At 38.0% G+C, this 26,933-nt stretch overlaps 1 protein-coding gene across 1 annotated transcript in view; it reads right to left on the bottom strand.

Annotated features, from left to right (window-relative positions):
* The window catches only part of LOC125240248 (protein diaphanous), a 70,501-nt gene that overhangs the window by 27,560 nt on the left and 16,008 nt on the right, over positions 1-26,933 (bottom strand). Inside the window, 17 exon segments of the mRNA XM_048148082.1 lie at positions 552-652; positions 1,970-2,043; positions 2,046-2,097; positions 3,631-3,774; positions 3,777-3,787; positions 5,174-5,205; positions 6,564-6,600; positions 8,554-8,608; positions 10,558-10,733; positions 16,417-16,547; positions 18,185-18,313; positions 18,879-18,987; positions 20,404-20,512; positions 22,463-22,603; positions 23,377-23,542; positions 24,780-24,976; positions 26,108-26,209. Of these exon segments, the coding sequence (XP_048004039.1) occupies positions 552-652; positions 1,970-2,043; positions 2,046-2,097; positions 3,631-3,774; positions 3,777-3,787; positions 5,174-5,205; positions 6,564-6,600; positions 8,554-8,608; positions 10,558-10,733; positions 16,417-16,547; positions 18,185-18,313; positions 18,879-18,987; positions 20,404-20,512; positions 22,463-22,603; positions 23,377-23,542; positions 24,780-24,976; positions 26,108-26,209 (1,766 nt within the window).

Genomic DNA, 26,933 nt, shown 5'->3' with positions numbered 1-26,933 from the left:
CGGGAACGTCTTCTTATTCTCAATAAAAATATTTCCATGGATGGAAAATAATGCAATTTATTTAGTCCCGTTATAATTTAATACATATTAGTAATTACCCTCTTTTTTTCGATAACGTTACGTTTCACAAGTTAAAGTGATACCATACCCAAAAAATACGTTTGGTAAATAATAATTAACAATAAATGTATGTTATACTTAATAAATCAGTAACAACATGATACCATACCCAAAAAACACGTTTGGTAAACACTAATTAACAATATGTATGTTATACTTAATAAACCACTAACTTGAAAATGTGCATTATAAAAAGTGCCTTTAAAAAAAAAGCAAAAGGTGCAGTTGCCAACTGTTTAGTTGGGAAATGAAACGATTTCTTAAGGTTTGATTGGAACGTGAATATTCGGCGAAATGACTTTATGCGAAAAATTGGTTGCGATGTGATATTCGGAAATAAAATTTTCGGAGATGATTTAGAGAACCTTTCTACGCGCTCTCTGACCTCTCTGTCCAATTTTCAACAATTTAGCAAATTACTTGATACGTACTTATCAACAGCATCTTCATTCTTCTTAGCGACAGGTTTGCTTGAGAACTTGAGCGCTAAGCCAGTGAGGATATCCGGTGACGCCATCTTTTCTTCTTGTACCTAAACAAAAGAAAACACAACATTAGACATAGAGATAAATAAATAATAATAAATAAATATTATAGGACATTCTTACACAGATTGACTGAGGCCCACGGTAAGCTCAAGAAGGCTTGTGTTGTGGGTACTCAGACAACGATATATATAATATATAAATACTTATATATATAGAAAACATCCATGACTCAGGAACAAATACCTGTGCTCATCACACAAATAAATGTCCTTACCGGGATTCGAACCCGGGACCGCGGCGCAGCAGGCAGGGTCACTACCGACTGCGCACGACCGGTCGTCAAGACATATAACTATAGACCTTCGCGATATACAACTAGGGAACAAATCAAATTATTGATTTTTGAGAATTGCGACCTGTAGACGAGAACATCCGGACATACATAATGCCAAAAACCGTGGACATACGTTGTTAAAATATGGTTTATTATAATAAACAAAGTTTTATGTGCTACTAGTTTTTGCCAGCGGCTTCGCTCGCGTTAGAAAGAGACAAAAAATAGCCTATGTCACTCTCCATCCCTTCAACTATCTCCACTTAAGAAATCACGTAAATTCGTCGCTCCGTTTTGCCGTGAAAGACGGACAAACAAATAGACACACACACTTTCCCATTTATAATATTAGTATGGTAGATGGTATCATGGAGCTGATCTGAAGGAACATTATGCTCCGCAAAGTCGAAGGCCGACCCTCCAGGGGTGGAATACCGCTAAGGTGGGCTGAGACCATGAAGAAAGCTTGTGGTTCCATGCAGATGGCAGTCCATATGGCCCTAGACTGCGTCAAGTGGAGAGAAATCACTGTTGGTCACGATCATCAGCCATGAGGGAACGACTGAGAAGAAGAGCTGATCTGATGATGGAGCAGAAAGGTGGCCACAGGAACTCTGTCATGAAATGTCGTATCCCCATCGAGTGAGGGGTTTTTAGAAACGTCTCGGAGATCAGTAGATGACTGTTGAAAGAAAGGTACAGTCGGTGATAAAAGCTCGTGCCAAAAATTAGTTTATGCGAAAATAGTTTTTTTAACACACGAGAACTAAAATACATTTGCACCCGAGTGTAACACAAAACTTTTCCCCTCACTATAGCGAAGAAAGTACAACGCCAAAAATACGTTTTTATCACTGCTTCCAGTAGCTCCACAGGTCACCTACTTTTATCAATTTTAAAACAGTTAATTTGACTATATTCAAGGTCAAATTATTTTATCCACTAGTGGATAAAATGCGTTTTTACCCGCTGGTATTAAAGGACAAAACACGTGTTTCCGAGCTAGTGAGGGGGAAAACTTTTATACCTTGACCCAAAAGGCTTTTTCGGACATCTTGGCAGGAATGATGGTCTTCCAATTGGCTCGTTTCAGAGGTCCTCTACCTCCCATTTCTTCTTAGGCTTCAGACCGTGAGGTAAAACGTCGGGTTGGGGCTGTAAGGCAATGTAATTTAGAATAGAACAGACATATGGCTCTTGAGACACAGGGAGACCTACTATGAGAGCCAGTCCAGCCGTCCCTATCGCACTTACAAATAGTGCGATAGGGACGGCCTGATATTTTATCGTCTATCGCGCGACCATGCTTCCCGTGCAGGGAACAATATTGTATATACACGTAACCTTACAGTTGCAATAAAGAATATATAATAAGAAATAAAGAATAATAAGAATATATATATATATATATATATATATATATATATATATATATATATATATATTTAAACTTTATTGCACAAAAATACACAAAAATGTACAAATGGCGGACTTAATGCCAAAAGGCATTCTCTACCAGCCAACCATAGGGCCAAACAGAGATTTAATACAAATGGTGCAGAGAGAAAACAAAAAGGTGATGTACAAAGAAGAAAAGCAAACTATATGTATAGACTACAGATACTTTTACATAAATAGATATTTATATTTATATGTAACTTCGTATAGATACATCAGAGTCTGTGCGTTTTTACATTATCCGATCTCGGAACGACATCCTATATATTACGGGCGTCATCTTGGATTTTTTCCATTGAAATCCTTCCGACATCCGATATCGGATCGGATAATGTGAAAACGGACTAAGGCGGATGGTCCTCTATCATATGTTTATCATAGAAATATGATCATAGGTAACATGCTGTCCTTTTTCTTCACGTTGGAGAAAAAGGGAGGTATACAGAGCTATAATCATATTTCTATGATAAACATATCGTCATTACTTTGAAAAAATCTCGTATCTCACGCTGCTCCTCAAAGTTAAAACGCAGTAAGTCTATATGCATTCCATACATACTTACTACAATTTTCTTTTCATTGACAGACGAAGATACAAGTTTTTTTAAAAGTAGTGACGATATGATAGCGGACTATCGGCCTATGACACATGTGACGCATTTTCATTCAGTTATAACTAGGGTTGCAAATATAAAATAAATCAAATGTTTTTTTTTCAGAATTGTGAAAAAAACATGAAAAAAAATCAAGCACTATGGTTTTTTTTCTAAATATGGTTTTTTTTTCAGATGAACAAATAATTCGATTCGTAATGTGTTTCAATAACAATAACGTAGGTATGTACATTTTAATTCGATTAACATTTAGTATACAAATGTTTATTGGGGAATCCCCGATGCGGCGTGCAGCGTGGAGAGGCGGTGGTGTTGCCAACAGTAAATAGTGATAACTACCAAATACAGGTTTCGTAAATGTTACTTTTATAAGACCATAAATTAAAGTTATTTGATTAAATTCGTTTAATAGTTAACATTAAGTCTAAAAAACCGTATAAAAGTATTAACTGCTTTGCAAATTTTGAGATTTCGTACATTAGAAAAAAAACATACTCCAGAAAAAAAACAGTTTTTTTTTCACGGTTTGTTTTTCAAGCCAGAAAAAAACCGTTTTTTGCAACCCTAGTTATAACTTGATGTGTAGGTTTTGTGATGACCTGTGCAGGCGACTTACCATCCTGGGCGCCATGGGTCCCCCCATCATCGGCGGGGGTCGTGGCCCACCCATCATAGGCGGCGGCGGGGGCGGAGGAGGGCCCATGCCGGGCATGGGCGGCGGCGGCGGCCCGCCCGGCATGGGCGGCGGCGGGGGCGGGGCGGCCCGCCGCCTACTGGGAAATGGAGACTCATTTAATAAGAGAACGGCAGGCGCACACGCTAGCCGGTCGCCTTCACTGTGGCCTCGAAACCCGGCCCCGTTTAAACGGGTACCTGGGGACCGATTTTTAATTTCGAACGCACGAATTCGCCGTTCGAAAGTCAGGGGGAAAACAAAGTAACGCTATTTTTGAAAAAGGACGGCCTGTAATTTTAAAACTAGTGGTAATGACCACTCATTTTCGGTTCTGTTACCAGAATTTAAATCGCTAGTACCAAATACTATATAAACTCTAGAGTTAATACGTGCAGCTTCTGACGTTTCCCATACAATGGAGCGGCAACAATTTTACTAGCGCCATCTAGCGGTACGAGTTGTTCAAAGTAGTTTTTCAGACTTTTCTTTTAGTAAATTAAAATAGAAAATGCGATTACTTGATCTACTTTAACATTTTTAGACGGAATAAAACAAAAAAATAAGAATGTGTGACTTTTTTAAATTTTATACTGTATGAACTAAACTATTTTGATCAACTCATGCCGCTAGGGGCGCTAGTGCGCGTGTTGCCAACTTTGGTACCAAGCTGCACGTATTAACTCGTAGAGTTTACATAGTATTTGCTAGTACCTAGTGGAGATATTATTGAACGAATTTACGAAATCGAATGGCCGAGATTCAAAAATCGGCCCCCTGGGCTAGGATTCAATGATAATAAAGCTAACACGAAACGAAGACACGACTGAGTCTGTCGCGGTACGAAGTATAAACGATTGTCACCCTGAAAGAAAAACTAGTGGCATTTTCAAAATTTGGGACCCCCCAATTAGCCTAAGTCGTTAACAAAAATTAACTCACTGTCAGTTTTAAGATGATAATTAACTATAAAATTTCAATAAAAGTACTGTTTACGTGTTAATTACATTAAGCTATAATCAACATTCAGAATGAGAAAAAAGTAAATTTTTAGACAGATTTTATGCTTAATTGTCGTCACAAAACTGACAGCGCGCCAATAACGTACAATGCGCAATCTGCGATTTCTTTTTGTAGCAGATTGCGCCTTGTACGTTGGTGGGTAAGGTGCAATTCTCTGAAAAAAATAATTGCAGGTTGTACCCTATACGTTTTTGTCGTCGAGTTATTGCCAATTAAAAAAAAATCATTTCCGTATTGTTACTCAGTAGAAAAGGTTTCTTAACGGCGCTGATGCGCAATTGTGGAGCATAGTCTCACAGTAGTCATTGATAGATGTCAAAATGTGACAAGAAAAACATCCAAATAATTTGGTTTTTAGAAAAATAAATGAAGGAACTCATTTTAATTGCCAACTTTATGGATAAAAAAAAAATGTGAAAATACGTCCAAAAAAGTAAAAAAAAAAATATAATCAAAGCCAAACCTGAAGGCATAGGAGGCGGCGGCGGCGGCCCGCTCCCCGGCCCTGTTAAAGCAAGAGCTATGTAGGCATGCACATGCAGTAAGAAAAAATACATGCAATAAAAAAGAATATACATGCAAAAATAAGTTTTTCCCCTCACTAGCTCGGAAACACGTGTTTTGTCCTTTAATACCAGCGGATAAAAACGCATTTTATCCACTAGTGGGTAAAGTAATTTGACCTTGAATAAAGTCAAATTAACTGCTTTAAAATTGATAAAAGTAGGTGAATCTAGTAATAAAGATTATTTACCACCTGTGAACTATTGGAAGCAGTGATAAACGCATTTTTTGCGTTGTAGTTTCCTCGCTATAGTGAGGGGAAAAGTTTTGTGTTACACTCGGGTGCAAATGTATTTTACTTCTCGTGTGTTAAAAAACTCGCAAGTTCAGGATTCTATTCTCGAACGTATGAAATTACTTTGCACTCTTGTGGATAAAATGCAATTTTGCTATCTGTTTTCGAATAGCAAAGAAAGCCTTTATCAGTTGATGTGGTGAAATTAGTACATTGTGCAACAAGGGGAGGAAGTTGAATATTACTAATGAGAGTAAGTTAAATCGCGACGGCTTGCCGGAGCGATTTAAAGACTCGAGTTAGTAATATTCATATTCCCCGAGTCGCACACAATGTTTTTCATCACACTGGCAATGTAAAAAATATGTAAATGGATGTAAAAAAGCTAAGTACGGTACAAGAAATTTCATTATTCCCTTGGGAGAACGATTTTTCTATAACTCAAGCTCCGCCTGCGTGCAATAGCACATTTAAAGTGCGGGTGTGATGAAAAGTAATTTTCTAGATTATGACTATTTCCAAACACGACCTTCCTAAACTCCATACTTTTGTGATAGAGCTACAAAAATATCTGAGATAGCACTAGACCCTACTCATAGTGTTGTGTTCCTGCCGGTGAGTAAGGCTGCCAGAGCTCAACGAGGGTGCGGTGTGCTGATAACGGGAGGACTTACGGAACTGACTTATTCCGTCTATTGTCCTTTGAGTCGTCGGCAACCCGAACCCTCCTTGGAACTTGTGCACTCCTTTTTACTGTGTATTTACATACATACATACATACATACAATCACGCCTGTATCCCATAAAGGGGTAGGCAGAGCACATGAAACTACTAAATCTTCAGGGCCACTCTTGGCAAATAAGGGGTTAAAAGAAAACGAAACTGTGGCCACTGTGTATTTAACACAGCAAAAGGGAATGTACAAGTTTCTAATGGGGTGGCAACGCGCATGTGACACTGTTTGAGTTGCAGGCTATGGTTACGGTGACCGCCTTCCATCAGGCGGGCCGTACGCTTGTTTGCCACCGACGCAGTATAAAAAAAAAAAGATACAAACCTGAAGGCATAGGCGGCGGCGGGGGCGGGCCTCCTAAAAATACACACAGATATAGCATGCTTGTGAGTTAGTCAACCATTTACCGGAAAACGTTAAATAATAAATAAGCTGATTTTTATGTATCTGTGGCAAATTTTGTAATAACTTTATAATAGGCTAGTTTCCTACTAGTCAAATCAGCTTCTTTTTAAGAACTGTCAAAACGATTTGCTAATAATGGAATTACTATGAAATACTGAGGAGTGACGTCACGGTCAATTCATTTACTTTATATCTTTCTCTGTGACTTATTAAATAGAAATTATGTTTAAACAAAACCACTGTACATATTTTTCTACTAATTATGTGGTGCTTTATTTCGTGCACTGCATAATAGTACATTACGATACAAGTGCGTAAAAAAGGAAGTTTGAAACGAGTGGCGATAAATTAAAACACGACCGAAGGGAGTGTTTTAAATCGACTCGAGTTACGAATTTCCTTTTCGCACGTGTATCGTACGACGTTTTTCAGTACAGATGAGCCTCGAAGTTTCGACCTGGCATATAATGAACCACTTATCGCACTAGTGCGTAAAAAAAACAACATCTGGTCGAAACTTCGGAGGCTCATCTGTACTGAAAAACGTCGTACGATACACGTGCGAAAAGGAAATTCGTAACTCGAGTCGATTTAAAACACTCCCTTCGGTCGTGTTTAATTTATCGCCACTCGTTTCGAACTTCCTTTTTTACGCACTTGTATCGTAATGTACTATTATTTAAAAGTACAGGAAACTAGCCTATTGACATCAATGTCAATAAAGTCCTTGCAATTAGAAAACCCAACTAAAATTTGGCGTGATATCGCTGTGAAACGAGGAAAGCAGCATGCTCTTACGTTGGAGGCCAAGACGAACAAATATGTGTAAAAGTTTTACCCATAAGTATGCAAATAAAGTTTTTACTTACTTACTTACTTAAGTATAATTTTGAAAAAATGTGTCATTGTCTATAGAGGAATAAGTGAGGGAAGAGTTGTAACTCCATACATCAGTAAATGCGGGTTATTTGTATAGGCATAGTTAAGTGACATCTAGCGACAATCACGCGTCAACTAGCGTAAATTATCAGTACTGCTACTTGTCAATAGATGTCGCGACGAACGAAGAGTCTAATGCTCACCAATTTTTAGCTAATATTACAATAAGAATAATATATAAGAATAAGAATAAGAAATTTATTTGCTAGAATACTTATAACTAAGGTACAGATGTTCGTGTAAGAAGACAAGTAAAAGTATTCAGTCATCGTCATGACGACATGCAAATGTTTCTTAAAACTAAGTATTAAATTTATTAATTATACAAAATATATAACTAATATTAAAAAATTACAAAATTAAAATCTACACATTCAACAACAATAATAATTAACTTCATTCCATTGTTATATAAATAAAAAAGTATGTCAACGACTAAATATAATTAAAAGAGTAATCTCACGTTAATCACAATTATTATTATTCAATATTTCAATATGTTTTAAAATTCAATTTCAAATTGATTTATAAAATTAAAAAAATACAATAGTATTAATCAGTATTCTGTTTTTCCTTCTGCTTGTAATATAATTTGTAATATTAAATGTTTGGCCGACGAGACACAGTTGCCACCTAGTATCGAGTAGTGGTACTGATAATTCACGCTATTTGACGCGTGATTGTCGCTAGATGTCACTTAACTATGCCTATACAAATAACCCGCATGATGTATGCAGTTAAAACTTCCCTTATTTATTCTTCTACTAGCGACCCGCTCCGGCTTCGCACGGGTACTATACCTACATGTAAACCTTCTTCTAGAATCACTCTATGTATTAAAAACAAACCGCATCAAAATCCGTTGCGTAATTTTAAAGATTTAAGCATATATAGGGACACAGGGACAGAGAAAGTGACTTTGTTTTATAATGATGATGTGATGTGATAGTGATGTGATTGTCTCACCTCCCGGCATCGGCGGCGGCGGTGGCGGTGCGGGGCCCCCGGGACTGCCTATCGCCTGGAAACATCACTAACGTTAGTGCTGCGGATCAACCGCGCGGATCTTATTGTTACCAAGATTTTTTTGATGAATTGAGATTTTTAGTAAGTTTTATTTCGTCATTAAGGTTCTCTAGTATCTATATTTTCTTAATTATAACAATTATCCTTTATATATCTTACGAAAGTCGACTTATATTACTAATAGTTGGTAACAAAATAGGATCAATTAAAATTTGCTGACGTGGCTACGTATAAAGTTGACGGGAACTGCTCAGTTATACTTGCCTCAAGTTATAGTATTAGTTACCTTAGCAATAGCAACAATTATTCCTTTGTCAGGGCATTTATTTGTGTGATGAGCACAGATATTTGTTCCTGAGTCATGGATGTTTTCTATGTATGTAAGTATTTGTATATTATATAGGTCCCTTCGAATACTCTGCACCCTATTCTCAATCCTGTTTGAGCCTTCTGCTCCTATCTATCTAAAAAACAAGTTCCTGTTTGACACCCCTCGTCCAGGCGGTGAGCTGCGTACATCTCGTATTCTTAAGCTTTCTATTCCAGCTCACCGCACTGGGTTTATGACTAACTCTTTTGCTGTCAGGCGAGCCGTCTCTGGAATTCGCTCCCTCTCAATATCAGACAAGCCCCAAGCAAGTTAGCTTTCAAGCGGTTGGTACATCAGTATCTGCTGAAACAAGAGTTCGAGTAGCATCCATCAATATTAGTATATATATAATATTTGTATGTATTAATTATATAATAAGTTTATTAAGTATATATGTATAATATTTTTATTTATGTATTTTATCACTATTTTGTATTGTACTTCAGCTGTTTTCGATTAATTCTAATCTGTTATTTTTCATTCTCTTTGCACCATTTTTACTTGTCTCTGTTTGGCCCGATGGTTGACTGGTAGAGAATGCCATTAGGCATTAAGTCCGCCATTTGTACATTTTTTTTTATTTATGTGCAATAAAGTTTAAATAAATAAATAAATAAATAAATATATCGTTGTCTGAGTACCCACAACACAAGCCTTCTTGAGCTTACCGTGGGACTCAGTCAATCTGTGTAAGAATGTCCTATAATATTTATTTATTTATTTTATTATTATTTATTTGTGTGACGCGTCTAGGACAAGTAGGAGAACCTATTAGTCCCTTCTCTTATAGTTAAAGTTGCCTCAAGTTATAGTTTTAGTTATTTTAGCAATAGCAGCAATATTTCTCTGTGTAACGCCGCCAGGACAAGTAGGAGAACCTATTAGTCCCTTCTCTTATAGTTATAGTTGCCTCAATCTGTAGTTTTAGTTGCCTCAAGTTATAGTATTAGTTACTTTAGCAATAGCAGCTATATTTCCCTGTGTAACGCCGCCAGGACAAGTAGGAGAACCTATTAGTCCCTTCTCTTATAGTTATAGTTGCCTCAATCTGTAGTTTTAGTTGCCTCAAGTTATAGTATTAGTTACTTTAGCAATAGCAGCTATATTTCCCTGTGTAACGCCGCCAGGACAAGTAGGAGAACCTATTAGTCCCTTCTCTTACAATACAATACAAAGCATTTATTCATGATAAACAGACATAAAAAATACAAACAAATGGTTATAAAAAAATACAGTATAAATATTGTTTACCACGAAATGCTCAGCATATTGCTATCCATAAGGTCAGCGCTGATCTTCCATCGAGACCATTTGTGGGCCACGGACGCAAACGTGCAGCACGGCCTTAACAGTATCCTGAACGCGTCCATTATGTCCATCTTATAGTTAAAGTTGCCTCAAGATGTAGTTTAAGTTGCCTTAAGTTATTGTTTTCATTACCTTAGCAATAGCAGCAATTATTAACCCCGTGTGACGCCTTCAGGACAAGTAGGAGACCCTATTAGTCCCTTCTTTTATAGTTACAATTGCCTCAAGATGTAGTTTAAGTTGCCTCAGGTTATAGTTTTAGGTACCTTAGCAATAGCAGCTATATTCCCATGTGTGACGCCTCCCGGGCCTGCAGGGGAGCCCTTTAAACGCTGTTCTAGGTGTTCCGCTCTTGCTTCGGCTTCCTGTCTCGCTGCTATAGCGGCCTCTAGCTTTTGCTTCAGTTCGTCCACTTTCCTTTCTTCTTCTGCTCTTGATTTTTCTGAAAATTTAAGTTAGTTGAAAACCTGTTGTGAGCAATACCTCGTCTGTTTTTTTTTGTTTAATTATTTTAAATTGTGTGATGATATAGCCGAAAGATTTATGACAAAATCACTACCAAAATAAAGAACAAATTAAAGCAAGGTGGTGGAGCAAGGCACGTCAGCCGCGTTAGCTGGAGACCCGGGTTCGATTCCCGGCTTCGCCGGCTTGATCGCTTTTTCTTTAGTGTATGGTATCTATTTCAGTTTATAATTTATATATAGCAGTGTTACTACTTAAAAAAAATAATTTGATTTCTTCCCTACATAAATAAAAGCAAATTTAATTAAATGTCAGTTATGCTTCTTATAGCTTTATAAGAAGTTTTAATCATTCAAACTGTTTTTTGCTCATAATAATCGCCTGTCTTGATCGATAACCTCGTAAGAATAAGTAAATTGGTACTTATTTAGTTTCTTATAAAAAGCAATTAAACAAAACATATTTCTTTCTTTCATGTCGAAAAAGTGACATTACTGCGATTGATCCGTGATCTACCGACATTTTTGTCACCGGTGTGATTAAAAAACACATATTTCTACTTGTCGACTGTAATCTGTCAATTAGGGCACCACAGACTAAACTATAAGTGCTAACTTTTCAGTGCTTGACACTCTATGGCAGTTCCGACTCAATTATAATAAGCTCATTATAGTTGACTTTAGTTAACTGTAATAATTTCAAAAATAGACATACAATTTCTATACTAATTTGCGATACCTGGCAAATTTTCCTGCATCTGAAACACATTTTTTTTATCTGTCGCGTTATCGGCCAATCAGAGACGGTTATTACAAACAATTGGTTGCTAGGTATAGTCCATGGGCCAGCTGGTCTAATTTTGCCAAACGGTATAATTTGGGGGTACTAAGTTTCCTTTTTACAGCAGTTAGGTAGGCCTATAAGGATGTTAAAAAACCATGATTGCCATCTCAAAATGGTAGCTAAACAAAATGGCCGCTAATCCAAGATGGCGGATATTGAGTTTTAAAAAATCGACCATAACTCCAGAAGTATTGGTCCGATTTCATTTTTATTTTTTTTAAACGAAAGCTCTTTTTCTGTACTTAAATACTTGTCATATTCATTGTTTCGCTAAATTCAACCATTAGTTAGTAATTAACGAAAAATATAAAAAAAATATCTTTTTTTCTAAAACTTTCTGTCAAAAATCATGTTTCTACAAAATACCTTGCATATTCTAATAAATATTTAAATGCAGAAAAATAGTGCCATTAATCACCTTTAATTTGATGTATAAAAGATACATATTTAATTTACAAAAACACATAGAGGCTAAATTTAAAGCTGCCTTCGTTGAAATTCACCGTTGTGCATACAGTACTAAAAGCTTCAGTTTGGAGTGCATACAGTACTAAAAGATGTGTGCAGTTGGGGTGCATACAGTACTAAAAGATGTTGTAGAGTACAAATATGCTGTTTTTAGTTTATTTTAGCAATTGTACAATTAGAATAATAGTTTATGTTAATAGAACATGATAGTATCCATGAGTTTGTAGATATTCGATAGTACTAGGATAAAATTTGTTTAGATACCATATGTGCAACACACCTCAATGATGAAAATTAAGTATTTAAGTGTACTAGGTATATGACTAACATGTGTCGAGACTGTAGAACCATTAACCTTTTGACCGCCACGGACGGCCACGGTGGTCACCGGAAATTCTTGCCAAGGACGCCAACGATACGGACGCCAAATGAAATAAAATTGGGACTCCGTAATGCCTAATTACGCTCATATATTCGCGAATTCGCAATGCAATTCTGTTGCGATTGTGCCTGGGAGACGGAATACTCCGTCATCATCTTGCGTATAAGGGTTAGATCGTATTCCGGATTGAAAATCGTTCCGCATTCAAGGACTCTCAGATTTGAAAAAAAAAAAACCTACGCACGAGCGGGTTAGTGAAGAGCACCCCCAGAATTCGGGCAAACTTTAGAAATGTTCTTTAGTACAGAATTAATAGATATTTCTTACCTATATTTTACCGATTACTAAACAACGAAGCCGTTAAATACCGGATGGACAAACTTTGAGACAAATATCACCGCTTAAAGTAGAGCCAAATATTATTAACATGTATTGTTCGTCATTACCGAACGAAAAACGTTAGAAGACGTTAATAACAGACGTTTTAATTACCTACTCACGTGAGTTGAATTTTCATAAAAGGTGTACCAAAATGTGAATGTTTCTATGCAACCTGCTATTGAATCAGAAGAAAAGTTAGCACCCGTATCGACGAATCTTAATTAGTAGAGAGTAACTCCGGGGTTATGCAATCTGGCCAACTTTTTAAACAGGTAGGCTTTTATAAAAGCCTCAATAGGGATGATAGATGTATAAATGTATGCCTCAATTATCTTCGATATGCGGATAACATCGTCATCTTCAAAGAAGCACATGTTCCCCGTCAGATGCTGGAGGAACTGTATGCCGTCGGTGAGTGTTGGGTTAAAGTAGTTAAACATATAGAGGTATGTACAAATTGAAAGTTACGGCAAGGACAGACTTATCCAAAGCTCCATATTTCAGCCTTTATAACAAGTAACAGAAGAAACGTTATCCGGAACAACAAATAAAGGTTGGGTTAAGGAATGCCATAAACGACTAACGGAGGTAAGTCATAATAACAAAATCATCCTTCAATGGACCAAAGGACACAGTGGATGTCGAGGTGATGATGCGGCCTACGAGCTGGCCAGGCAGCTGGGGTCGACTGCCGATTCTCCCGATGTCCTTCAGCAAGGTATGCTCAATATGAAACTACACACATCACACTGGCAAAACCAGATCAAATGCTGCAGTCAAACAAGCCAAGCCTAGCATCAATGGAAAACTCACAAAGACGCTCCTTCAACTAGGGAAAGTCCGCCTGAGAATGGTAACCAATGTCAGAACAGATCGTAGACTACTTAACAAACATATTTTCATAACAGATGCTATGAACATTCCCCTGTGACGAGGGTGCCTCTCACCTGGTGATGGAGTGAGCAGAGTGGCTCCATACAGGAAGAAACATCTCGGATCCCCGAGAGACCTCTCCAAAGTTCTCCTACTCAACATTAAAGGTCTAATAGGATTTCTCGAGGAGATAAGCTGGCAGGATTAGCTAAATCCCCCACATCACGCAAAATAGGCACAAAACGTCGAGTTGTGGCGAATCATAACACAATACAGAGACTTGGGTCGGCCTCGCTGCCGGCGGAGATCACACGGAGGACTTGGATGCCTTTTGTACGCTAAAGGACGTATTAAGGGCAAGGATACCAGTCACTGGAGACCAACATGTTTGATCAGTGTGTAACTGGGTACTTCCCACCGTGACATAAGCTTGCGAGACGTGGACACTAACAATGTACTAAATGAAGAGGCTAAAAGTTGCATAGAGGTATAGAGCACAACACGTTCGGTATGTCTTTCTACGATGGAAGCGAAACGAGATGATGCTGATGCGGCGACGGGTCAGAATTATAGAGATCGTATTGCTACTCTAAAATGGGCTTGGGCCGGGCCAGGGCACGTAAGTCGTGATTGAAGGTGGAATGCCTGCTATAAAAGTTCGAAAAATTAGGAGAAAATTAATCTGTTACCTGTGATTGTCTTGAAGGCTTGATATTGGTGATATTGGCTCTACAATCTACATTAACGGTAATAAGTAATATATTTCTGTGCGTAAATTAAGGTTTATTCGGTAGGTACCTATATCACGTTGTTTAGTAGTCGGATACTCCATAGATTTGCCTTATTAATGCATTATAGTGAATTTCTCAAGACTATTTTTCTTTTGGGGTGTGTTCTTCACCTTTTGTATGCAAGGATTATTTTAACTAAATATAAGTTTTCTCGAACACGGATCAGGGTTAGGGTTTAAACGCCAAATAGTGAAAAAGAATACGTCGTGCCCCGGATACCAGACAGACGTGGATCGCGATTATTTGAGCAAAATTAGGCGTTAAGAAGGCCCGCATGGGTCCCCAATGTAATTGGCAAAACTGATGGCCATGGTTGGCGTCCTTAGGAAGCATTTCCAGCGACGGCCATATCCGCCCATGGTGGTCAAAAGGTTAATGTGATGAGATAGGACCTCAACTATGTCTAGTTTATTTATTTTTTATTATCTCGGTTGGTTGGCGCTGTATCACTAAAGAAATTTTATACAAATAATCAAATATCTAAAACTGTACTTTACCTATGACATATTTTATTATATTCTTAAAGCTAATGGATTTTGGATACTAACATGTTCAGTTCTTTTCTTAATTGTAAGTACAATTGCAGAAATATACTAAAAACAGCATATTAGTAATCTACAACTTCGACCTGAAGCTTTTAGTACTGTATGCACAACGGTGAATTTCAACGAAGACAGAATTAAAATTAAGCCTCTAATGTGTTTTTGTAAATTAAGTCTGTATCTTTTATACATCAAATTAAAGGTAATTAATAGCACTATTTTTCTGCATTTAAATATTTATTAGAATATGCAAGGTATTTTGTAGAAACATGATTTTTGACAAAAAGTCTTAGAAAAAAGATATTTTTTTTATATTTTTCGTTAATTACTAACTAATGGTTGAATTTATCGAAACAATGAATATAACAAATATTTGAGTACACAAAAAGAGCTTTCGTTTAAAAAAAATAAAAATGAAATCGGACCAATACTTCTGGAGTTGTGGTCGATTTTTAAAAACTCAATATCCGCCATCTTGGATTGGCGGCCATTTTGTTTAGCTACCATTTTGAGATGGCAATCATGGTTTTTTAACATCCTTATAGGCCTACCTAACTGCTGTAAAAAGGAAACTTAGTACCCCCAAATTATACCGACTTCTTCACTGGCCCATGGACTAGTAATTCGATGTTGATACAACGGTGAACGACTCTATTAACATTAATTTTAACTTGCATGAATGATGATATTTCCGTCCATTGATGATAAAGATGATGACTCGTAGAAAAAGTATTGTATAATATAGTGATATAATTAAGCTTTTCACTCTCGTACCGTACTATTAGGCCACTCAGCAAGCTTCGTGGCCTAAACATGGTACTCGACTGAAAAGCTTTGTATTATATCACGATTGTATAAAATACTATTTTAAGTTACGTGTAAATACACATACCTATCAGTCCTTCTATAAGCGATTGCACGTCTATATTGAATCGCTGCGTCGCTCTAGTCAAATAACTTTGACTTTTCCGCACATGTACCGTAATGTACTCATTTCAAACTACTTGTACATACCTATCAGTCCTTCTATAAGTGGCTGCACGTCTATATTGAATCGCTGCGTCGCTCTAGTCAAATAACTTTGACTTTTCCGCACATGTACCGTAATGTACTCATTTCAAACTACTTGTACATACCTATCAGTCCTTCTATAAGCGATTGCACGTCTATATTGAATCGCTGCGTCGCTCTAGTCAAATAACTTTGACTTTTCCGCACATGTACCGTAATGTACTCATTTCAAACTACTTGTACATACCTATCAGTCCTTCTATAAGCGGCTGCACGTCTATATTGAATCGCTGCGTCGCTCTAGTCAAATAACTTTGACTTTTCCGCACATGTACCGTAATGTACTCATTTCAAACTACTTGTACATACCTATCAGTCCTTCTATAAGCGGTTGGACGTCTATATTGAATCGCTGAGTGGCTCTAAAGTCGGGGTCGTAGCCATTCTTGTGGAGAACTATTTGCGTGATGCATTCCTCTATCAATTTGTAGTATGCTGGCCTGAAAACACAACAAGAAAATCAGTATAATGGTTTAACGGCCCGGCCACGACATTGGTCTAAGCGCGACAGCGGTGAGCGGCAGCCATACGTGCGAATGAAAAGTCCCATCGCTGTGTCTCGCTTTAATGTATGGCCGCCGCTCACCGCTGTCGCGCTTAGACCAATGTCGTGGCTGAGCCGTAACTGATCTCACCTAAAGCAAAGACATATGTACCTAACTCCGTATAGACAGTCTAGAGCTACAGTCTAAGAAAAAAACGTACTTCAAAACCATACAGAAAAAGGTACGGTGAGCTAGATGGCGATACACCTTCGGAGTACGCTCAGCTAGATGGCGCTAATATTAATATTTAGCTAAAATATGGGCAAAATTGTCAAAACTGTGGTTCAAAAGTTTTAAGCCTGTGTCAAGAGATGGCAGTCTATGGTGAGCGTCAGGACCCCTGGACCACTACAGATATTTGATAGTACATACTAAAATTTAGTACCTATTTGATACTATTTGGTACCTGAGTACATATATTTGGTACCTCCACTGATATCGAAAAATCGAGCGAATAAAGTGGCCAGACATTCTGACGTCAGGATGTCTGGACCATTTTTGGTTTACATAGTTCTTGACAACACTACTAATTGATATCTTAGTCAATATTTACTACCTATTTGGTACCTGTCAATATATTTTTTTCAAATTTTTTTGGCATACCAGAAAAAAGTTATGACGGAATTTAAAGTTGTGAGCCCGGCCGTGCCGTTGAAGTATGTAGCGCCTGTTTTGACACTGTTTTGTTACTTTTATATTTCGACTATATTAATGCCACTAGTCAGTAGAGATGATGTGCGAGTGCCTAAAAATAAATTCCTATTTAAATTGACGCGCAGGAAGGCAGGCGGATTTGCCTCTATTCTTTGGACATGCGCTACATACTTCAACGCCACGGCTGGGCTCACAACTTTAAATTCCATCATAACTTTTTTCTGGTACGCCAAAAAAATTTGAAAAAAATATATTGACAGGTACCAAATAGGTAGTAAATATTGACTAAGATATCAATTAGTAGTGTTTTTATATTAAAGGAAAAAATGGAAAAATTTACGCTTCCGGCGGGACTTGAACCCGCACCATTTTTGCAATCCGTGCAATGCTCTTACCAATTGAGCTACGGAAGCCACGCCGGACTTCGCAAATCTTTCCATGCCTTTCCTTTTGTACACACGTCTTGGGTTTTCCTTTAATATAAAAATGATCAATTAGTAGTGTTGTCTAGAACTATGTAAACCAAAAATGGTCCAGACATCCTGACGTCAGAATGTCTGGCCACTTTATTCGCTCGATTTTTCGATATCAGTGGAGGTACCAAATATATGTACTCAGGTACCAAATAAATAGTATCAAATAGGTACTAAATTTTAGTATGTACTAAACATCAAATATCTGTAGTGGTCCAGGGGTCCTGACGCTCACAGTCTATGCACTGTTATTACACATTTTGCTTCGACAGTAACTCTCTATAATACTAGATCCTCTTTGCTGTGAGGTTACCGAGAACGGGTGGGCGGTACTTTAAGCGGGAAATGGGAGTGGCTATACTGTACGGTAGTACTTTTTATTATACTGTGCTTTTAGCAACTTACCTTATTAGTTCATCGTCCCGTATGAAGAGCAAATGTTGCAGTATGGAGAGCAGGTATGGCTCCGCTGGTGTGTCCATTACCAAGTTCTTTACTAGCTCGAAACACTCGTTGGCATCGTGGAAGTCCACTCTGTAACAAAATTATATCGTAACTAGCTTTTGCCCGCGGCTTCGCTCGCGTTAGAAAGAGACAAAGAGTAGCCTATGTCACTCTCCATCCCTTCAACTATCTCCACTTAAAAAATCACGTCAATACGTCGCTCCGCTTTGCCGTGAAAGACGGACAAAGAAACACACACACACACTTTCCCATTTATAATATTAGTATGGATATTTAGATAATATCTTAATTTAAAAGTGGAAAATTACTGCCTTAGGTGAGATTTGAACTCACGTACTGACCTGACGTCAGTGCATGTTTTTTTTTTAAAAAAGAGGGTTTTCCTGTCAATCAGTCACTGGCGTCAACTTGGTTAGGAACTCGTCCTGGGGGCCGATTTTTGAGTCTCACGCGTTCGAATTCAGAAAATTGTCATTGAAAATAATGGGCAATTCACCGTTTTCAACCGGTATTTTAGTGACAGTGAGACTCAAAAATCGGCCCCTGGTCGGGATTTGGAGAGCACTCTCTGGGTGCTCGCAACTCGTCTGTAACTCGCATGCGAGTTCTCACTCTAAAGGGTAGTAACACACACCTGACGTCATCGAACTTGGCTAGGAACTCGTCCTGGTCAGCGGCGGCGTGTTGGTCGAACACCGTCATCTGGATCTGTCGGGCTCCTTCCGCGCCCGCTCGTAATTCATCTATAGACAATAATAATAGTATATTACTGCAAAATAGGGATTATCGGCTGACAAGGAATGGTACCCTACTGTCCCCCTCCGATTTCATTGATTTTTAAATATGTTATAGGCACTGGTCTCACCGCGAGCTAGTAAGCTATGAGCTATCAGCTATAAAAACGAACAAAAGATAGTCGCTCCCGTGCAAATAAAAGAGACACGGCGATGTTTATGGTTACTCGCCCAGCGGTGAGCTATCAAAATCGCCGTGTCTCTTTTATTCGCACGGGAGTGATTATCTTTTGTTCGTTTTTATAGCTGATAGCTCATAGCTTACTAGCTCGCGGTGGGACCAGTGCCATAGAGTATAAATTGAAATAGATATCATACACGAAAGAAAAAACGACAAGGCCCACTGGTGGTTTTTTCTTTCGTGTATGATATCTATTTCAATTTATAATTTATATATAGTTGTGTGACTACTTGAAAAAATAACAAATCAAAAAATATTCAATAAAATAATTTGATTTGTTCCCTAGTTGTATGTTATAGAGTAGTCAAAAATAACTGACACGTTTTTAGGGTTCCGTACCAAAAAGGTACAAACAAGAACCCTTATGGTGCGACTCTGTCCGTCTGTCACATTCCTAAATATCTCTATATAACTACTAATGCTATCAACTTGAAATTTGGAATAGTTGTGAACATTGTAAACCTCTACAAATAGAAAGTATAGTATCGTTAGATAGAGTATCCCCCCCCCCTTTATAGCGGCCCAAACTCATCCTGTTGGGAGAACTTGTCCTTCCAAATCCCGAAAAGTGACAAAACCCTATAATTTCGCGGGAAAATGCACATTTACTATGCGTGTTTGATTAAAAAGAATGAAAAATATCTAAAGTTACATAGCATTGCTGAGACTGAACCGAGTACGGCAAGCATTGTGATCTGAGGATTTCTATTTATTGGCCGAAATTTCAATACTTTTCTGTTCGGAGCGTACCGAAAGTTGACGTTTTCCGTACAGAGGAAATAAAATGTGACACCCCTTGTTTTTTTTTTTATGGACTGATCGGCGATTGACCCTAATCACACCTGGGGGGTTGCCATGACGTACTAAAGACGTTCAGTTTAGGTTGAGAGAAAGGGACACAGCTATAGCAGTTACATAGCTCCGTCCCTCTCTCTCAACCTAAACTGAACGGCTTTAGCACGTCATGGTAACCCCCCAGATGGGAAGTGAAGACAGAGTCTAAGATGGAGCTCACCGATTTAGTAATAGCCTCACTCTACGTTTAAAGAGACCGAGGTCGTATTTTTCTGGGAACACCGATGGTGGGAGCGTCGCAGTTGCAGGCGTCCATAGGTTACGGTTACCGCTTTCCATCAGGCGGACCGTATACCTGTTGTTATCGACGTGGTATAAAAAAAACATACCTATTAAATCTTGCAGGCCGGTCCTCATGAATTCGCTCCGCAAATGCATTCTGAACTCCAACTCTTCCGGTTCCGTTATTATGGCGTTTATGAGCTGCATGCAGCCGTTCTGTTGGCAGACAAACATACAATAGATATTATAGGACATTCTTACACAGATTGACTTGAGTCCCACGCTGGTGTGCGCACAAAAATACATATTTCTGTTTTATTTTCCGCGCCAATTTGAAGTTTCTGTTTGGTTCAATGGCTGACTAGTAGAGAATGCCTTAAGGCATTAAATTCGCCATTTATACTCTATGTTATGCAATAAAGTTTAAATAAATAATAAAGATACTAAGTTCTTAAAATCACTATCACAGTCAAGTAGTCACGATAGTTAATTTTTCCAAACTTAAGTAAGTTTCGAAAAATTAGATCGAAAAAAAAATGTTCCATCCTAGAATCTGGTTAAACAATTTCATGAGAATCGGTTGGCAACAATGAATCGCTTTCATCATGTTAGAACATGTAAACTCGATTTCCTTAGAGGGGCTTAAACTAGTGCCTACCAGTGGCGTAGCGTCGATACAAGTCGATTCCCAACGGGTTCCCTAAAATTCTGCAGTATCTGTAGAAGTCCATACGAAACAGATCCCAACAACCCCCCTGGCTTTACCAACAAGAAATTCACGCGTCGCCGCTGGTGCCTACGCCAAATCTTGGGGTTAGTTGTCAAGGCGGACCCAAGGCTCCCACGAGCCGTGACAAATGCCTGGATAACGCAAGGAGAATGATGAGCTCTTGAGCACACTCCCCGAAGTGCAACCTGTAAACCCTAAACAAAGGATACTATAGACTATACAGCCAAATAATAATACCACTACCGAACGAGATGGACATACAAATTATAATAAGAGTGACAGAGAGCAAAATGTTATTTTTTGTCTTTGTCATAGTTTCACTTTTCCGCCGCTGCCACAAACGAGTTTGTGGCAAACAAATAAGTACGTGACTTGTCAAGCTTATTAACCGCCCAAATTACGTAGGTTCATTTATTTATTAATCTTTATTGTACACAAAGAAAGAAAAAACTTGTAGTACAAAAGGCGGACTTAATGCCAGACAGCATTCTCTACCAGTCAACGTACGATTTCTTAAAAGCGAACTTATTTGGGGCATTTTTAATATGTAGTGGAAGGCCGTTCCAAAGGCGCGCTATATGCACGCGAAAAGAGTAAGACATAAAGCCAGTGTGTTTATGGTAAACTGTCAGCCATTTTTAAAATACTTCTTAAATTCGCTCCATTATTATACAACGTGTTTCCGGTATCACTCAAAACCTCAGACACCCCAACTGATTTTTATTTTTTTAAACTCATCTAGAGTATTCATCTTTTAATCTGATGGTTACTTTTTTTTAATTGAATTTTCAATTTTCTGTACAGCTCTACTTGACTTTTAGCTATACACTCAATAAAATAATTGCTAACTACCATCATAAACCATAAAACTATTTATTTGTGTACGTTACTGCAACGACATAAGGTTTACCAATAGACAGCTAAGATGTCACTGTAAAACACTTTAAAGCTTTGTCACAGTAAACTTCAAATTGGACAGGTAATCGCAGTAAGCAAATTTAAACCCAATATTCAGAATGACAAGGTTGTAATTAGGTACGAGTTCAATTTGTTATGACTTATGATAAACATTAAGATTAAACTGACAAACAACGTCAAACTAGTAGCGGAAAAAATAATCGTCCAAGTAACCAGCCAGTATTAATACCCCTAAATACTTAAAAAGGTAAACAACCTCTAGCAATGCGATATACACAATGTTGTATTACGAATACAATAGAATAGGCAAATAAAAATTAATGAATAATACTAATTTAAACAAAAATATTACCCCCATCAAGATATAGCCAAGATTCTACTCTCGATTCTGAACGGTTTTCAGGTTTTTAGTGTTAAGTGAAACACGTGTACGCTTACGTCAAGTCTATAGTATCCTTCGTCTGAGCTGTAAACCGACAGACTGGCGACTCCGCCGATGGATCAAAGACAAGCTTTACCTTTAAACTCTCAGGAGCTTTGCTGTCCAGCCCCTCGACGATGCACAGCAGTCGAGGCTTCCTGTTCGATTCTCCAGCCATTGTGATAGCTTCTAGAACCTTCTCGTGCCCGTTCGGAATGAGGCATATGGCTGCCAACACCTAGAAAGATAAGTTGTATTACGGATATGTGAAGGCTAGATGGCAATATGGAGGTATATTATGGGGTAATGTTTGTTATTGAATTAAAGTTTAGAAAAAAACCCCGACATAGTAGACCGATTTTCATGAAACATGGCTAAGAACACTCCCGACTAACTCAGCTTTCAAACAAAAAAAACTAAATCGGTTCATCCCTTCGGGAGCTACGATGCCACAGACAGACACACACACAGACAGACAAACAGACAGACAGTCACACACACACACACACACGTCAAACTTATAACACCCCGTCGTTTCACTAGAAGACGGTCCTGGGGGGTTACCATGACGTACTAAAGACGTTCAGTTTAGGTTGAGAGAAAGGGACACAGCTATAGCAGTTACATAGCTCCGTCCCTCTCTATCAACCTAAACTGAACGGCTTTAGCACGTCATGGTAACCCCCCTGATCCCGACTGTGTTGTTCAAGATGGCGGCAGTCTTTTGTTTTCAACCCTTGACTCAACAACGACGGGGTGTTATAAGTTTAACGTGTCTGTCTGTCTCACTGTCGTCTGTCTGTCTACTGTCTGTCGTCTGTCTGTCGTCAGTCTGTTGTCTTCTGTCTGTCCTCTGTCTATATTGTCTGTTTATCTGTGCTATCGTAGCTCCCGAACGATTTAGATTTAGTTTTTTTTGTTTGAAAGCTGAATTAATCGGGAGTGTAAGAACACTTAAGAAGCCATGTTTAATGGAAATTGGTCCACTATATCGGGGTTTTTTTTACATACCTTGGCCGCTTCTAAAGCACAGTGCGGTTTCCTCGCGTCCAAGCTCCTGGCCAGGACTGGTAACGCCTCTCTGCATTCGAAGACGGTCCTGATGCCGACTGTGTTGTTCAAGATGGCGGACAGGCACCGGATGCACTCGTATTGCACTCGATCGTAGCGGGAGTCACTGGAAATTAAAATAAATAAATATTATAGGACATTCTTACACAGATTATGTCCGACGGTAAGCTCAAGAAGGCTTGTATTGTGGGTACTCAGACAACCATATATACCACATAGAAAACATCCATGGCTTATGAGCAAATACCTGCTCATAACGCAAATAGATGTCCTTACTGGGATTCGAACCAAGGATCGCGGCTAAGCAGGCAGGGTTGCACATACCAGTCATCAACACTAACACTACCGAGTGAAACACCATTTTTTTCTTACTATTACTACTTATCTGCACATAGTTTAGTTTTAGACTTACCGATAAAATCCACTCCCATTGTAGCGTTAAATTGGAGAAATTGTGTAAATGGATGAATATTATTAATATAAATTTAAACCGTTTGCGAAGTAGTTATACTTCGGATACTTTAGCGCTCAAGAGCTCTATGGGATCATATTTGGGTAAAATTACATCAACTTCTATAAACAACTATAAGAACAGTTTCTTACAGCATACTAAGAGTTTTGACAGATTATTATGAATTTTAACTATAAAACTCCCGTGAGACTCATACATATTTAAAAAATATTTTAAGCGGGTTACTCACGTATTAAGTCGTATTAAGTTTTTTTTGTAAATATAGATTCTTATGAATTTACTTTATGTATGTATTGTAAAATATGCTACCTAAAGTTTGTCTGGAAGAGACCGCTTTTTAGCGATAAGATAGCCTGTTGTTTTACCTCCTCAAAGTTGATGTGTATTACATAGTCAATATATTGATTACCAACGAGGAGGCACACTGATATTTTATCCCGCCAGGCGGCGCCTGTGCAAGTATCTAGGCATGTCACTATTATTCATATGTGAGAGAGAGAAAAAACATATCATCTCGCTCTCACGTATGGAGTAATAGGGTGGCACCATCTATAATCTTTGAGTGTGCCTCCTCATTGAGGCGTGCAATAAAATAAATAAATAAATAAATATTGGGGACACCTTACACCGATCAACTTAGCCCCAAACTAAGCAAAGCTTGTACTATGGGTACTATTCGACGATATACATACTTATATACATAGAAAACATCCATGACTCAGGAACAAATATCTGCGCTCATCACACAAATAAATGCCCTTACCGGGATTCGAACCCAGGACCGCGGCTTAGCAGGCAGAGTCACTACCGACTGAGCCAGACCGGTCGTCAAAATAAATAAATAAATATTGAACAGAAAGTATATACTTACTTGGTATAACATAGATTTAGCGTAGTCAATATACTCTCAATGCCCTTCGTCCCGAATTCTTCAATCCACGACAGAGGGTTATTGGTCAGGGCTATCCTTAAGTTTTCTAGGCAACTGTGTAGTTTGCCCACGGAGAGTTCAGGCTGATTTAGGTATGATACATAGTCTGAGGGCTTTTCGAATTTCGATCGGCCTTCCTGCAATGTAAAAGGTCAGCGTGTAATTTTAAGGACAGTATTTCGTCACTACTTTTAAAAAATCTCGTATCTCACGCTGCTTCTCAAAGTTAAAACGCAGTAAGTCTATATGCATTCCATACATACTTACTACAATTTTCTTTTCATTGACAGACGAAGATACAAGTTTTTTTTTAAAGTAGTGAATACAGAATACAGAATCATTTATTTGTCCAACATAAGTTGTTACATTACATTTCAGTTCAGTTTCACTATGTGGCGCCTTACGGCATACAAATTTGAGAGCATGCATGTCAAACTATAAATTAATAATTACCTACATAATTATATTCTAAATATTCAGAAGTCTTTATCATCTAAGAATTCTTTTATAGAGTAGTAACTCCTTTGAGCTAACAACAACTTTAAAGCAACGATTTGTTACAGCGGTTTTGCACTACGTCTCATCCGAACCAGTGTTAATAAGATCCGGAGAATGCCGGAAAGATATCGGATGACGGAGATCGGATCTACTGCGTAACTTACCATAGATAAATAGTTGTACGGTTATTACGGATCTTATTTTCACGGGTTCGGATTGGATTCGGATTAGACGTAGTGCCTGTTGCCTCTTGTTTCATTTTTCTTGTAAGTGCGACATGACAAGGAAGCGATATAACATCCAAACAGCCTTTTGAAAACAAACCGCTTTGATATGAATAAGTTTTTTTGATAAAATTTAATTTTTGGCACAGGCTTTTATCGCCGACTGTATCTTTCTTTCAACGTTCATCTAGACGTTTCTAAAAACCCCTTACTCGATGGGGATACGACGTTTCACAACAGAGTTCCTTTCTGCTCCATCATCAGATCAGCTCCATGATACCATAATATTGCATTGGCACGTGATTTACATATGTGTGTAAAATTTCAGCTCAATCGGAAACCGGGAAGTGGGTCAAATTTAGCTTCTACGTTTTGACCCAAACTAACATACTAACAAGGCAAGTATTTAGAATATAAGCTTATAAAAACTTTTTAAGACGTATGTATAAGTTACTCCAAGGTTTAGAGTGATTGATAGTGCCGCACTCTAGTGCCAAAACATTGCTGTAATATTCCCTATATTCTAGTTCCCATCAGTCTAAGTACCTGCGCGTTGACGAATTTGTAAGCAACCAGCATCTTCTTCTTCTGGTCCCGTGAGTATTTCCTGAGCGGCGCTTTCTTCTCTTCACTGAGATTCATGTCCGACTGGAAGAAAAGTAAAAATAAATACCAAAAATTATTGACCCTACAGTCACATCTCGGACACTGGCGATCAAATATGAAAGAGGCGCGTTCCTATCACACAGTCTAAGCTCGTGTAGGTGAACGCCTGCCATTGTTCACGTTTCTGGAATTAGCAAACCTAATAGTTGTCAATCAGTGCCCCTTAGTCTATGAAGCCTTTGTGCAAATTTTCAGCTTTTTAAATCAACATCTTCTGCCTCCGCATTAGGGTTGAAATTTTGAAAATCTCATACAAACCTAAAAATTCAACTTTCAGATAAAAAAAAAATTCGGCAGTATTATGTTTAGTATATGTTATTGATACATATCATTATGAGAAACTACAAAAAGTTGCGAAAATAGCGTCAAGAATCGCCAAAGTTTGTCTAGTTTCAGTACATTCGCCAAAATAGCCGCTAAAATACTGAAAATTGGCGATTTTTAACGCTATTTTCACAATTTTTGGTAGTTTCTTGTAATAATATGTATCAATAATGTATACTGAACATAATACTGTCGAAAAATATTTTTTATCTAAAAGTTGAATTTTCAGGTTTGTATGAGATTTTCAAAATTTCAAACCTAATGCGGAGGCAGAAGATGTTGATTTAAAAAGCTGAGAATTTGCACAAAGGCTTCATAGACTAAGGGACATATATTGATTGATAACTATTAGGTTTGCTAATTCCAGAAAAGTGTTTTTTCG

Source organism: Leguminivora glycinivorella, chromosome 27 (assembly GCF_023078275.1).
Source record: "Leguminivora glycinivorella isolate SPB_JAAS2020 chromosome 27, LegGlyc_1.1, whole genome shotgun sequence".
Taxonomy (NCBI): Eukaryota; Metazoa; Arthropoda; class Insecta; order Lepidoptera; family Tortricidae; genus Leguminivora; species Leguminivora glycinivorella.
The sequence above is the reverse complement of the archived record's forward strand: the minus strand, read 5'-3'. Positions and strand labels throughout refer to the sequence as shown.